General features: G+C 51.1%; 2 protein-coding genes across 2 annotated transcripts; one reads left to right on the top strand and one right to left on the bottom strand.

Annotated features, from left to right (window-relative positions):
• Window positions 1–7,444: 7,444 nt before the first annotated feature.
• On the bottom strand, window positions 7,445–10,332 carry pldA (putative phospholipase PldA; the record flags this gene model as incomplete). Its single annotated transcript, XM_026746064.1, has 8 exons — window positions 7,445–7,459; window positions 7,542–8,090; window positions 8,145–8,605; window positions 8,652–8,912; window positions 8,966–9,587; window positions 9,641–9,793; window positions 9,842–10,233; window positions 10,284–10,332. 8 exons carry the CDS (start codon window positions 10,330–10,332, stop codon window positions 7,445–7,447), a joined length of 2,502 nt encoding a protein of 833 aa, XP_026605060.1.
• Window positions 10,333–10,761: 429 nt separating this feature from the next.
• DSM5745_04047 (DUF890 domain protein) lies at window positions 10,762–12,522 on the top strand (the record flags this gene model as incomplete). The annotated part of the gene is made up of 10 exons (XM_026746063.1): window positions 10,762–10,835; window positions 10,888–10,935; window positions 10,992–11,067; window positions 11,123–11,133; window positions 11,181–11,279; window positions 11,329–11,402; window positions 11,449–11,578; window positions 11,624–11,714; window positions 11,770–12,033; window positions 12,091–12,522. 10 exons carry the CDS (start codon window positions 10,762–10,764, stop codon window positions 12,520–12,522), a joined length of 1,299 nt encoding a protein of 432 aa, XP_026605059.1.
• Between the last annotated feature and the right edge of the window lie 128 nt (window positions 12,523–12,650).

Genomic DNA, 12,650 nt, shown 5'->3' with positions numbered 1-12,650 from the left:
CTACTGATAGTACGTTGGTAAGATTATGAAGAAAGATGATAATGACAAAGAATCATGATGATGTCTCAGATATCCATACGGAGTAGAAACTCCCGTTTCTTTTTCTCACTTGATATCGCAGGTTCCGTGAAGATTTCGCCACTTTGGCCAGGGGAAGTAAGTCTGTGTGATGAGACTGAACCTGTTGCATGCGCAGCTGGTCTTGGTCTTGCCCCTGATGCTCGGTGAGGGTATGGTGGTTGAGAATGCGATATCCACCTACCCCTTCGCACTACATGAGATGAGCGTCGAGCTGTACTAGGCCAGGTTACTTCGCCACTTGCTGCCCTCTCCCCTTACCTTCCCCTTACTCATTCGTAGGCAAACCGGCCTCTCCTTTCAGTGAGGCAAAAAACAAGCTGAAGACGTGTTAAACGTCACAGCGACAACCAGCGGTGCAGTCCACTCTGGGTACTGCAGGGGCGTCTTGTTTCAAGTCCACAAGATCGTCCTTAACGGAGCGTTGGGAGAGCAAATCGAAGCCTACTGAGCGCATCTAATCCTTCCATGGCTTTGCCGTGTGGAGGGTAGGTGTGCGAGGTAGGCTTCTCGAGGAATGAAGGCATCAGCTTCTGAAGTTCGTCTTCGCACCTTTTTGGTCGTGGGGCTGATGCAAGAGAACATCTCGAACATCCACTTTGTTACCTATCTACATTCTTTAGATAGCTGCTGTAGACAATCTACCGTATATGTTAGCGTAGGCTTCTCAATGTCACTATTTTCTTGGACTCTTCTTGTTTGTTTCAAGACTAGCAGTTTGGGTAACCGGGATTCTCGGAGCACCACCTGAACTATCGGTGTAGACCTGCACCCGGGATCGCCAGAGCAGGGCAAAGAATGATTGGAGGTCGCGTGAGCAGACAGTTTGACCGTTGACCGTTGACCGTCAAAGAGCTCGGAGTCTGCATGCATGCAAATGATGTCCAACTTGGCTTGGCCGTCAGCCCGGCGCGATAGCAGACAGTTTGACCGTTGACCGTTGTCCGTCAAAGAGCTCGGAGTCCGCATGCATGCAACTGATGTCCAGCTTGGCTTGGCCGTCAGTCCGTCGCGAACTGGACTGACCCGGGACCCGGCAGCGTACAGCCGGCTCATGCTGCCACTGCCGCGGCCGCCACTGCCGCCAACGCTGCCCATGCCGGCAGCCACAACAGAACGAGACCCGGCTTCGTGACACATTGATCGGTCTGCCGGGTTCGTGACAGGAGATGTGCATGGGAAATTAGACGGCAAATGGCAAAGGGATTGTAGCGGTGTGCGCGGACCCGACAGAGAGGAAGCAGTATGGAATATTCCTTCTGACGGATCCCCAAAAACCCCTGTTTTGCGGCGAATTTGCAGTTTCGCACCGGTTAGTATGTGGTACGAAGTCGATTAGTATGACATCAGACTGAGGACCTTACGTTGGCCTATCGGCGTATGTTCTGCGTGACCATATGCTGTACTTTATTTTTGAGAACACTGCATATATCCGCTCATGCAGGACTTTTGGCCCATTTCACGAGGCCCTATGAAAAATGGTTTGCTGACGCAAATGGACTCGATCAGTCGGCGCGAGTCGTAGACGAAACGCCATGGGTTGCACCGCCTGCCACCCGACGAGATGGGATTTTCGGAAAATAAAAAGCTTGTGGGGATTATCCAACCATAGTTCGTTGACATTTGTCAATCGAGGCTCGCTATTCGGAGTAATCGCGCAAAGCCGACGAAGGAGCAAAATACCTGTCAAAAAGTCAAAAGTACCTAATATAAGAAAAAGTAATTCTTGAACTCTGTACCCGAAGCATGGCTTGCGCTGCCGCTGCGAAAGCAGACTTAATCGAAATCTCTCGATAGGTAGCGCCAGGGCCAATTATGATTTGAACCAGTCAGAAACATGATTTGCATCTGTCGCGGAAGCGTTTCCGGTAGATCAACTGGGTGGAGAACAAAGGTTCAAGATCCGACTTGTCATCCTTGCCAGGCGTTCACTCTCACAAGAGTCAACTCCTATAACTGTCCTGAGGTCAATCCCCCTCTCGCGGGATCAAAAGTCCTTGGCAAGCAATGTTTTATAGTCTACACACTTGTAGTATGAAGGTGTTTCGCGGAAGGACAGGTTTAGGACGGACTGGTCCGCTCCAGGATCAGATTTATGAAGTGCTGATGACTGCGGTAAAGACCATGTTGGTACTTTAGCAACAGCCGAGCCTCCGACGACTTAATTTGAATTTCGATTTTCGACCGTGTTTGTGGCCGGAGATCCATGACCAAGCCTCTAAGAAAGCTGTGCCAAGCCGGTATCGGACTACCGATGCTTGTGTACTGACGTTCGTGGAATATTCCGTGTGCAATTGGGGTCTAGAACATCTGTAAGTTTTTCGTGGATAGAAACTCAGCAACGGCGCATGCTCGTTGTCCGTGAACAAAGAAAGGATCTCGGAAAGCGCACTGTCAAGGCTCGAATGCTGTCGGGGAAATGTCAGGAGGTGCCTGACACTGGGCGATGATTTGCGGCTGATATCTCGATCTACTCTTTTAGCGCCGCTTGTTTCTGAGCCGAACCAAGCCATCTCGGGTTTAGTTTCTCTCTTGTATGGGGCAGACCCCTGGGTAGGCAATCATTTCGTTTTTCAAGACAATCACCAGCCAAAACTGAAGAAAGGGACTTTCGCGGAATGTCCATGGTCCACTATCACATCTTGGCTTGACGCAAGAGCTTGCTCGAAGCCTTGGAAGGGAGGACCCCTGCTCGAGCAGGTCCTTCTAGGCTTCTAGGGTTGACACCAGTCGGTTCGTCCTACTCCGTAAATGGAAGCTGGTGGCTGAAGCTGGAGGAAGCTAAGGAGCTAGCTTAGATTAATCCACTGCGCGGCTGGCTTAGTAGCTCCTGGAACGAACCTGGTTGACGGGTCTGCCAAAAGTACACAAATCTCCGCCAGCCTCCAAGATCGGCCATGAATCATGATACGCTCCATGTTGAAAGAAAAGAGGAAGACGCCGATGCGTAATTATGTCGATCGTCCGATTATAATTCGGTATTTGAAAGCACCCCTCCTATAAAGCTCCATATGAGCCTAGCTTGCGGATGCGACCTGCGTAGTGATTGCGAATAATCATATGGCACGTCGAAAAAGCGTCATGTCATGGTCGATCGTTGCCTCTGGTCTAGAGTACTCTGGCCAAGGCTCTTCCGCAGGGCTGGAGGCTTGGTGTTCCCCTGCCTCTGGCGGTGGTCCATACCCACATTCAAGGAAAATTATTCCTACTATAGGAGCATAGCTGCATAGGTCGTGGGAGAGTTCGGAATGGCGTCAGTTGAGCAACTCGAGAATGGCGTTCGACGCGGTGGGCCCGCAGGATGCGAGGGAGAATTGCTTGCAAATGATGACGGGAGTGATCGGGGACCACATGACCAAGACAGCGAGGAGGTACTATGAGTCTATGACGACTGACGGCTGGCGATTGGCGATGGCGATTGGCGATAGAATTTGAAGGATGATCGTGGGGGACGGAGGGTTGCTAGTCGAGTGGGATGATGGAGAAGAATGTAGGGAGACGAGGAGCCGGACTTTGGTTTGGTTCCGCTGGATTGGGAAAATGAAAAACACCATCAAGTCACGGCTTCCTCCCTCTTCGCTCTCCAAGTACTCTCGACAGTATCAGCGTCAATTTGAAACTCGTATTCCCTCGTACTTTTGTGCCGATAGATGAACTTCCGCTTGATGCAGAACCAGACGCACCTTTATTTCCATACAGATCCATGATCTGCACGCCAAAGGAGATCCTGCACCACAGCGCTGGGAGCGCTCAGAGCAGTGGAGAGTGGGATCAGCATCCATCGATCCTTCGTCGATCCGGCGCAAGTCATGCCTATTTGCTGAATCTGGTAAAGGAATCTCTGCCCAGGCCCTGTCTTCTCGGGCCTCAACCTTGTTGCTAACCTTCGGGGAAGTGCGTTCCAATTCCAAACCTTAAGAACCGACGAGACTATTGCCAGTCTTTGGCCGTCCGCGGAGGCGTTTACCCACCAGCCTGGCCCACTGAAGAAGGATATATCATCTGCGTACGGTTCCAGAAAGTCTCCAATCTTCCTCCGGACGCTTCGTTGATCCTATTATTAAACTGCCAAACCTTCGGTCTTTCCAGTCAGCCCCCATCGCAAACAAAAGTTTCGTATACAACATCATTTGGCAATCGGGCAGGTCTAGTCCAACCTGACGATTATTTTCTCCGGTGATTTTCAGATCAGAATTGAATTTCTCCCTGTTGCTCCACCTGCTCAATGGTCCGTGAGTAGTCGGGTACATGCATCGTTGTTTCCTATCCGATCAAGAGAACTTCCATGCAGCAAGCCTGCTAATGGCCTGGACTCGCACAGCTACCGGGATACCTTGCTGAATAGCTGCTCTGGACTGATTGCACCCGTCGCGTCCTTGATGCCTTCTTTCTCCGGTCATATCTAAAGCGCCCTATTTATACCTACCATGGAGCCCCAGTCTAGAGTTCTCTTCTTCAACAATTATTGCTCCTGCTCGTCCAGCTCTCTTGAACCAATCTCCACCCGGCACCTTATCTGAGAAACATTCCTCTTCCTTACCTTCTGCTTCTCGAAACTATCCCACCAAGCCAAACTTCATCTATCATCTATCGTGTTTCATCTCCCCTTGCTCGAGATCCTAGACAGTCTTTCTCGACTGCTTCACCCAACGACTTTGGTTTGAGCTGGTCATTTATACTCGCACAACACTGCCATTTACCCTTGGTAGTTACCAAGATCTTCCAGACCCGATATCCACAAGAGGTATGTCGTCGCCGATACCGACCTACCGGTACTGGAGGTTGGTTGCTGATCATGCGAAGTTAATAGACAAGGGTAGCATCAACAATGGCCAACCAGTGCTCGGGCCATGTCTTTGCCATTGTGCAGGCCACAAACGGCAACATCCTTACCTGGCGGTGCTCTGACTGCAACTCCGGGCCTTTTGTCGCTATCTGGCGCTGCAAGATCTGTGGCCATTGCCGTTGCAATGCCTGCCACACCGCTAAAGCATAAGTAACAGTTACATTTCGGCTGTTCCCTGGTCTAACATTCTGATGACATGGTATGAGAAACAATATGCTTGATTATATTTCCCTTTAGCTTTGCGCCTTTGTGCACCTTGCAAATCTTGAGCTGACTTCTTTGGTTGATCTAGAATTCGACAGCTTCCACAGAAACGTCCCCGCTGCAGCAATACCTGCCTTAGTCCCACAGCCTCAGCTCGCCACTAGCTGTGGGGTTGCTTTCATTTCTTCCTTTGTCTAAATCTCAGCTCCAAGATGTGTCCTTGAATCTTGCCTCATAATTCTGGCAATCCAACGAATCAGCTTTTGCATACGCTGGTCGATGGCCGGCCCTCCAATCGGATCAACTATCGGGACCCGTTGGGATCAGATTACCGTTGCCCTGGCCAGTATCACAACGAAGGTGCCAGCCAGAATTTGGGCTAAGCAAGCAAACACCGGAACTGCAGACACGGGCTGGAACAGCTCTTTCACAAGGATCCAGTTTCGTTTTCGCGGCATTCGACTTACTTCAATTCTCCGTTTTCTTAACCGCAATTAATCCTCTTAATGGAGCACTAACGGCCGAACCTATGCTATGCCCCAATATACATTTTCTGTTGAGAACGACGCATTGCCATGGTGTTCAAGGGCGGGAGCAAAAGCAAAGTTTAATTTTTTTTTTCTCTTTTTTCTTTTTTGGATTATTCTGGGTTTCTCATTTGATTTTTGTCGTCGAGTATCCTCGTCTCTTTCCACTCCGCCAACGGCTTGCTTGCATGTCTGATTGGCGGATCCGACTGTGCCCTTTATTGCATCGCATTGTGAAGCGTGGATTGTGATACCTGCCCATAGATTGTGACTTTTCTCTAGTCCTCGATAGAAAATTCAACATACCGCGGCGACGCAACTGAGATCAACAGCACTTTGTCATTCTATGCAACTCATGTTCCACAGCTCATCAACAATAGCTATACATAACCAGAAGCTGCCCACCCTGAGGTCAGACCACGTTTGGTACCCTTTGGTATGGTATGACCGCGCACCTGACCGAGCCAACTGTACGACTCCACGACCGAGCTGTGCTGCTGCACTTTCGCTGCCCTAAGAACAGACAAACCTTACTGATAGTGCCTGAAGCTCAACCATAGACCTATTTCTCCCTTCACCACCCGTTATGGCCCCTCGCCATCCCCTTTCCCATCTTCCACCTTAAGCGGTTGGCAAACCAGAAACCCCACGGCGTTATACCAGCACCTACCTATACCTATCTCTCTCAAACTACACCAGCCACCACCCATCACCATCAAACCTCAAACAAACTACCCAGCCCAAGCACCAGACCGGAGAGATTCTAGAAGCCGCTAGAAAGCCCAAGCCCAAGCTTGTGTCCTGTCCTGTTCGCCTTGCCCTGTCTTGTCCAATATTGTAGTGGCAGCGTCCGTGCGTGCTTGTCCTCCAGGCCCGACTGCCCGTACCGGTACTTACGTCGCACGATCATCTAGGTGCTGACCTCACCGGCCGGATTGCATGGTACGTACCGAGCTAAGGTTTGGCCTGGTCGCACCGCTTGTCGGCGCAGAGGGCGTGCGTGTCATACCTCCCTAGGGCCTACGGACACGGTACCTTGGGCGCTGCAGCGCTCCAGCGTGGCTTTTCTGAGTGCTCGGCCAATGTGCGCCGTTGCTTTGCGGATGGAATTGGAATTGTAGGGGGTATCGGTATGGAGGGTGGTAGATAGGGTATCACTGGCGCTCGGACTCGGGGTCGGGTCGGGTTATTGGCATTGCTGTGGCCTGTACTTGCCTAAGGGAGCGTAGTCTAGCTGCTGCTGCTGGGTACCTGCGATGCGGATGGGCAGTACGTAGACTATTACTTCGGAGGACTCCGTGATTGTGGCCGTGGTGAGCTTGACCCCTGATCCCTGCATTTGGGGTTGGGCGTGGTCGAGCGGGTTAAGTTGGCGCCGTGGTTCGTCGGCTGCTGACTTGTTTGTTTGCTTGGGTCGTTGTTGACTGGTGGAGAGGTACTGCTACCCATCCGGCCGGTGAGGGTTGTGAGGGTTGGATAATAACAGAAGGGTGATCTTTTGATGTGCTGCTTTGTTGGATGAGAGGACGTGAGGAGCAAAAAGGCAAGATAGGATTAGATGATTTTATTGAGTAAGTCCAAACGATTTGTTGAGGCATTCAATCATAAGTACAGTGCATGGCGGTGGGTATTGCTATTATTAGGTATGGGGTATTCCAACATCGAACAAGCGGAGACCAAGAGATCATTATACGAGATCATTATACATATCATAAATGAGGCGACATTAGACGTAACATCGGAAAAGAACTCCGAGCTGGAGGCGGTCTATGCTTCGAATTCGGACACATCAGGTGTAGATACTCTTTTGGACGAACGGTCAGTATGCATGCATCCCAATATTGCAGGGAAAGGGCTCTACGAGAAAGGAGGGGTAAGAATCTTACTTCCGTATACTGGTTGACTTGCAGTCCAGGCTCCGCCATTTCAGCATCCTTCAAGAAATCCAGAGGCATCCAGACGAGATGACCCTTAATTTTGTCGAGCTTCTCGCGGACTTCCTGAACCGGTATGTACGGATCGTACAAGTGGCCTAGCTTATATCCGTTCTTGGAGCGGTATTGGTCATATTCTTCGAACGTGCGAATGTTGTCGTCGGGATCTGTGCGGAAGAGTTGTCGGTAGAGGTCGGTATTTACGGTAGCCTGGTCGGTCCACGTCCTCCACAGGTCGTCGTTCAAGGGGTCCGTGACAAAGTCGTTTTCTGGGCCCTCGATGATCTCGTTCATGCAGATCGTGGGCGGCTGGGCGTTGGGGTGCTCGGAAGCATCGTAGTCTTGCGCTGGGAGGAGACCGAGATGTTCCCGCCACAGCTGTCTTCGAAGGGTTGCTGCAAGGCGAGCAGCCTTGTATGGCTTTCCGTCCATGGTGCTGTCGATGAAGTCTTGGTCTTCGACAACGATGGCGAGTTCGCTGTCGTGGTATCCAAGTTGTGACTGGATCATATTGTTAGTTTACACTGTCTTCGGAGCGGTAAGGGGGTCCCTTACTCGGTCGTTGATGTTGGCACTGCCGCAGATTGCCACCCTGTCGTCCACTATGCACACCTTGCCGTGCACATACAGCTCTTCCTGAACAAAGTTCTCTTTCTCCGCTTCAGGGTTACCCTCCCATACCTCGTCGGACATTTTGCCGCCGTTGAGCATTGTGGTATGGGAAACAGTGTCCTTGTTGCCAGCGGTAGGTTGGGATTTGTGAGCTTCGTTTTTTGCTTCATACTTCTGCAGCTTGGCGATTTGCTCTTCTTTCTCCTTGTCGGCATCCCCGTAGTTAACCTCATTTTTGTCACCCTCCTGACCTACTGACGGGTGAACGCTCTCGCTCGCAAGTGTCACGGCAACTCCACGTTGAATGTCATTGAACGTTACTCCTGCTTCTTTTTCTAGTTCCTCTAGCGCGGGGGTCTTGTTGATACGGTCGTACGCGCGCAAGTTGAAGACGAAAATATGATCTATAGCTGTTAGTCAGGTGCCGGTCTACGGACGGAACACACTTACTCGTCGGGTCAATACCCTGGGCCGCTATCTGGCCGAAGATGGAGTGCTCTCCCCGGTTGATTGACTTGTACTGGTAGTCCATGATAGCCCGTGTCCCCGTCGCCGCATTCTGTCGAAGGTCTCCCGCAAATCCAGGAATGGCGGGTATGACAATGATTACTCGAAACTTTCTTCCTTCTTTGCCCGCTCGGACGCAGGCATCAACGATAGACCGTCCTATCGTGTTGAGGATAGGGCCTTGCTGATCACCAGTGGCGGTGACTAGGTATGTTAGCGCAACAATACTGACGCGTGGGACAATCACGAAAGCTTACTGAAGAACTGATTCTCAATGTAGACAAAGTGTTCCGCTTTATCAATAATCTCCTTGTAAGCGTTTTGAATGCTGTGCTCAACCAGAATACCGCTGCTCCAATCAGCACTGCTGCGTACAATCTGTGCTGTAGAAGATCCTTGCACGCCGCGGATCTTGGAGCTCAGAGGCGTGTAAGGGTGCTGCACATAGTCACCGACTGGAAACTTTGGGCGCTGGACGCCGACGAGGTCCTCGTCCTGCCCAGTGCGACCCTCGAGCAGAAGCCAATCAACGGTTGGATCTCGCTTATACTTGTCACGCTTGATAAAGTTCCAACGGAGGACAAAGTGCTCAGCAATGTCGTAGACACAATCACCCATCACACCCATAGCGACATCATGCCACGGCATTCGACCGTACTCGGCTTTGCTGAGCTCGTTGGACTGCCACTCCCCTACGCTCTGGAAGTCCATGATCCGGTTGTTATTGAACTCTTGTCCAGGGAATATCTCCGACCTGAGGTGTGACGGATGAACGTCAGCAAGCGGATGCTGATGCGCGTCCCATCGGCCGAAGCATAGGTCAATGCCTCCAATGAAAGCCAGATTGTAGTCAATGACAATGAATTTTTCGTGATGAGCCTAGAATCGTTAGTTCAAGACAGGACTATGTTCGAACTTGAGCAAGGGCCTACCCAGTATAGAGTCATATCGGCGGCATTTTCAAAAATGTTATGATCCGGATGACGAAGTAGCTTGATGTTGCCATGTCCGGGGCTTCCTTCTGGGCAAAGTGCCCTAAGAGCGTATTTTGTGTGAGCAGAATTACACGTCAGGGCTTGGTTGACCTGGAAAGGTCAGCAGGTGTAGACCGTGCGCGATGAGGATCTGCCAACCTCCTTGTATACGATCACATAAATCTTAACGCCAGCCTCAGCTTTGCGCTTGAGAATCTGATCTAACCGCCACTCTTGGGCTTCGACAGGAGGTCGCCGCAAGAACAGTTCCGGCGAAAGCCACCAGTCTTCGATGTAGATTACCTCCTTCGCCTGCTCCAGAGCTATGGAGACAGCCCACATGTAGTCGAGAGCGTCGACATACCATTTGACTTTGTTTCCCTGACGGACCGGAGCAAAGGACCCAAAGCGATTTGACTCGGAAACGGCAGTCCTCTTTCTGTCTGTCTCCTTCTCGTGCTCTTCATCGTGGCGGTGGTTTGGGTTCACGATGTTAAAGAACTTGCCGACCCTATGCTTCAGGTGGTGGGCCTTCTCATTGATATGGCTGTCTGTGCTAGTATGTTAGCAGTGACTTCCGGGGAAAGACGAGAGCTCTGACCTTTGAAGTGCTCCTCGAGGTCATGAATCTTGTCCTTGAAATGGGACATGGTGGCACCGTCTGGACGAGAGAAATTGACAGAGGCCCTGGGGAGATAGAACGCTGGAGCCTGCAGTAAATACCGCCAGCCTTACGATGAGGGGCCGGCGGGGGCGTGACGTCGTGCACGTCATCGACTCCAGACTCTTCCGCTTCATCCCACGATCGCTCTCGTTTCTCCTTCTCCATCTTGGCAACCTTCCCTGCTTTGGAGTAGAATCGAGATCGGTCCATAGGGCTGCTTTTGATGCTCAAACCGATTGGTGAGTCCGCCTGCCAGCCACCTGGTTCCTGGCCAACCCCTCCGCACCATCTTCCCCACCATACCTACTACTAACGCTACAAGTATCCGCACGGAGGAACTAACAGCACCTTCCAAGGTCCAACAAGACCACCCAAACGCTCTTTGGAAAGTCCCCTGCTGCTGTCGCATTGCACTATGGCCCGCGATCTCTACAAGGACGGCGTGGACTTCGCGTCGCTCGCCCTCCAGTCGGCCGAATTCGCTAAGTTGTCCGTACAACCTAAGACAATCCAAGCAGCTTGGTAACTAAAATTAGAACAGCCTGAAGCCAAATAACCAATTGGATTTCACGAACCCAGACGCTGTTAGGTAAATGACGACAAGTGGGCGTTATCGGACCGCTCCGACTGACGCACGGCTATCAGACAACTGACCGTGAGCCTACTCAAACGCGATTTCGGCCTGACCGTTGACATCCCAGAAGCTCGATTGTGTCCCCCGGTATGTCGGCCTGACCTGGCTACTGCAGGAACTGGGCTAATTGATTGATTGCTAGATCCCCAATAGGTGAACTGGGCTTGAGTCCACAAATATGCATTCGCTAATAACAGTAGATTAATTTATATCATCTGGTTGCAAGATCTGCTAGACACAACGGGAGATGGATACCGGGATGCCTATGATCCTGACAGGGTCGTTACAGGCCTTGATATGTGCGTCTTCTCAACCCCTTGAGAGAAGCGTCTTGTCTAATTCTAGCAGTGGCACAGGATGCTGTAGCATATATCCTCTCTTGGGCGTAAAGTCCAGATCGAACTGGAATTTCGTCGCATCTGGTGAGACAAGCATCAAACCATGCATCGTACGCAGCTAATCATGAAGACATTGACGATGATAATATCAAGACTTCTACGCAGACGATTCAAGCAAACAATCTTGACTCGCGCATCCGGATTGTGAAAACCAGCCCAGATGGCGATCTCATCTCTCTGGGCACCCTAGGAGTTGAAAGGTATGGTACTCTACTTCTTTATCCCTAAGGAAGGCTAACAGCCAGACTCGATTTCACCATGTGCAACCCGCCATTCTACGCTTCCCAAGACGAAATGGTGGTCTCAGCAGAGGAAAAAGATAGACCCCCATTCTCGGTATGATTTCAATTCCGGCCACATCTCATTATACCCAGCGCTTACAACCACAAAGGCATGCACCGGCGCAGAAGTTGAAATGGTCACGCCCGGCGGCGAAGTCTCCTTCGTATCCCGCATGATCACCGAGAGTATCGCCCTTAGAGACAAGGTTCTTTGGTACACGTCCATGCTCGGCAAACTCAGCAGCGTCTCTGCGCTCATTGAGAAACTCAACGACCTTGGAAACACCAACTACGCCGTTACGGAATTCGTGCAGGGTAATAAGACTCGCCGGTGGGCAATTGCTTGGTCATGGACGGATCGTCGGCCGGCCGTGGTACGTACACTACCATCATGAAAGTGAGGTACTCGGAATCTGAACGGTGTAATGCAGAGCGTCGCCCGCGGTATTCAAAGCCCTAACTACCCAAAGCACCTCCTTCCCTTCCCATCGGAATACACCTTCACCCTCTCGGGCCGCTCCATCGATGACATCAGCAGTGCCGTCAATGCAGAATTCTCATCTCTGCATATTGACTGGACGTGGCATAGTGGTCTTACCCTGGGTATCGGCTTCGCGGCGACGAATGTATGGTCGCGACAGTATAGGAGGATGATGAAGCTGTCTCCCAATGCTGCTAGTGGTAGTGAGGTTGATCCTGACACGGCGGCGCTAGGGTTTAGGGTTCAGTTGGCTATGGAACCAAGTGCGGGTGAGACAGGAGAAAGAAGTGTCAAGGTTCTGATTCGGTGGCTCAAGGGGATGGATTCGGTACTGTTTGAGAGCTTTTGTGGGATGGTTAAGAGGAAGTTGGAGGGGCGGTAGGTGCTTACCTAGGTGTCAACTACGGTGTCAACTATTAAGAAGGGTTGGCCGTCTAATCTTTCGCATATACTCAGTGGAGTGTAGAACGAAGAATTGAAGATAGCTTCTATGTGTATATATGCATCAAG

This window comes from Aspergillus mulundensis (genome assembly GCF_003369625.1).
Source record: "Aspergillus mulundensis strain DSM 5745 chromosome Unknown scaffold_3, whole genome shotgun sequence".
Classification (NCBI taxonomy): Eukaryota; Fungi; Ascomycota; class Eurotiomycetes; order Eurotiales; family Aspergillaceae; genus Aspergillus; species Aspergillus mulundensis.
This window is presented reverse-complemented; position numbering and strand designations above follow the sequence as displayed.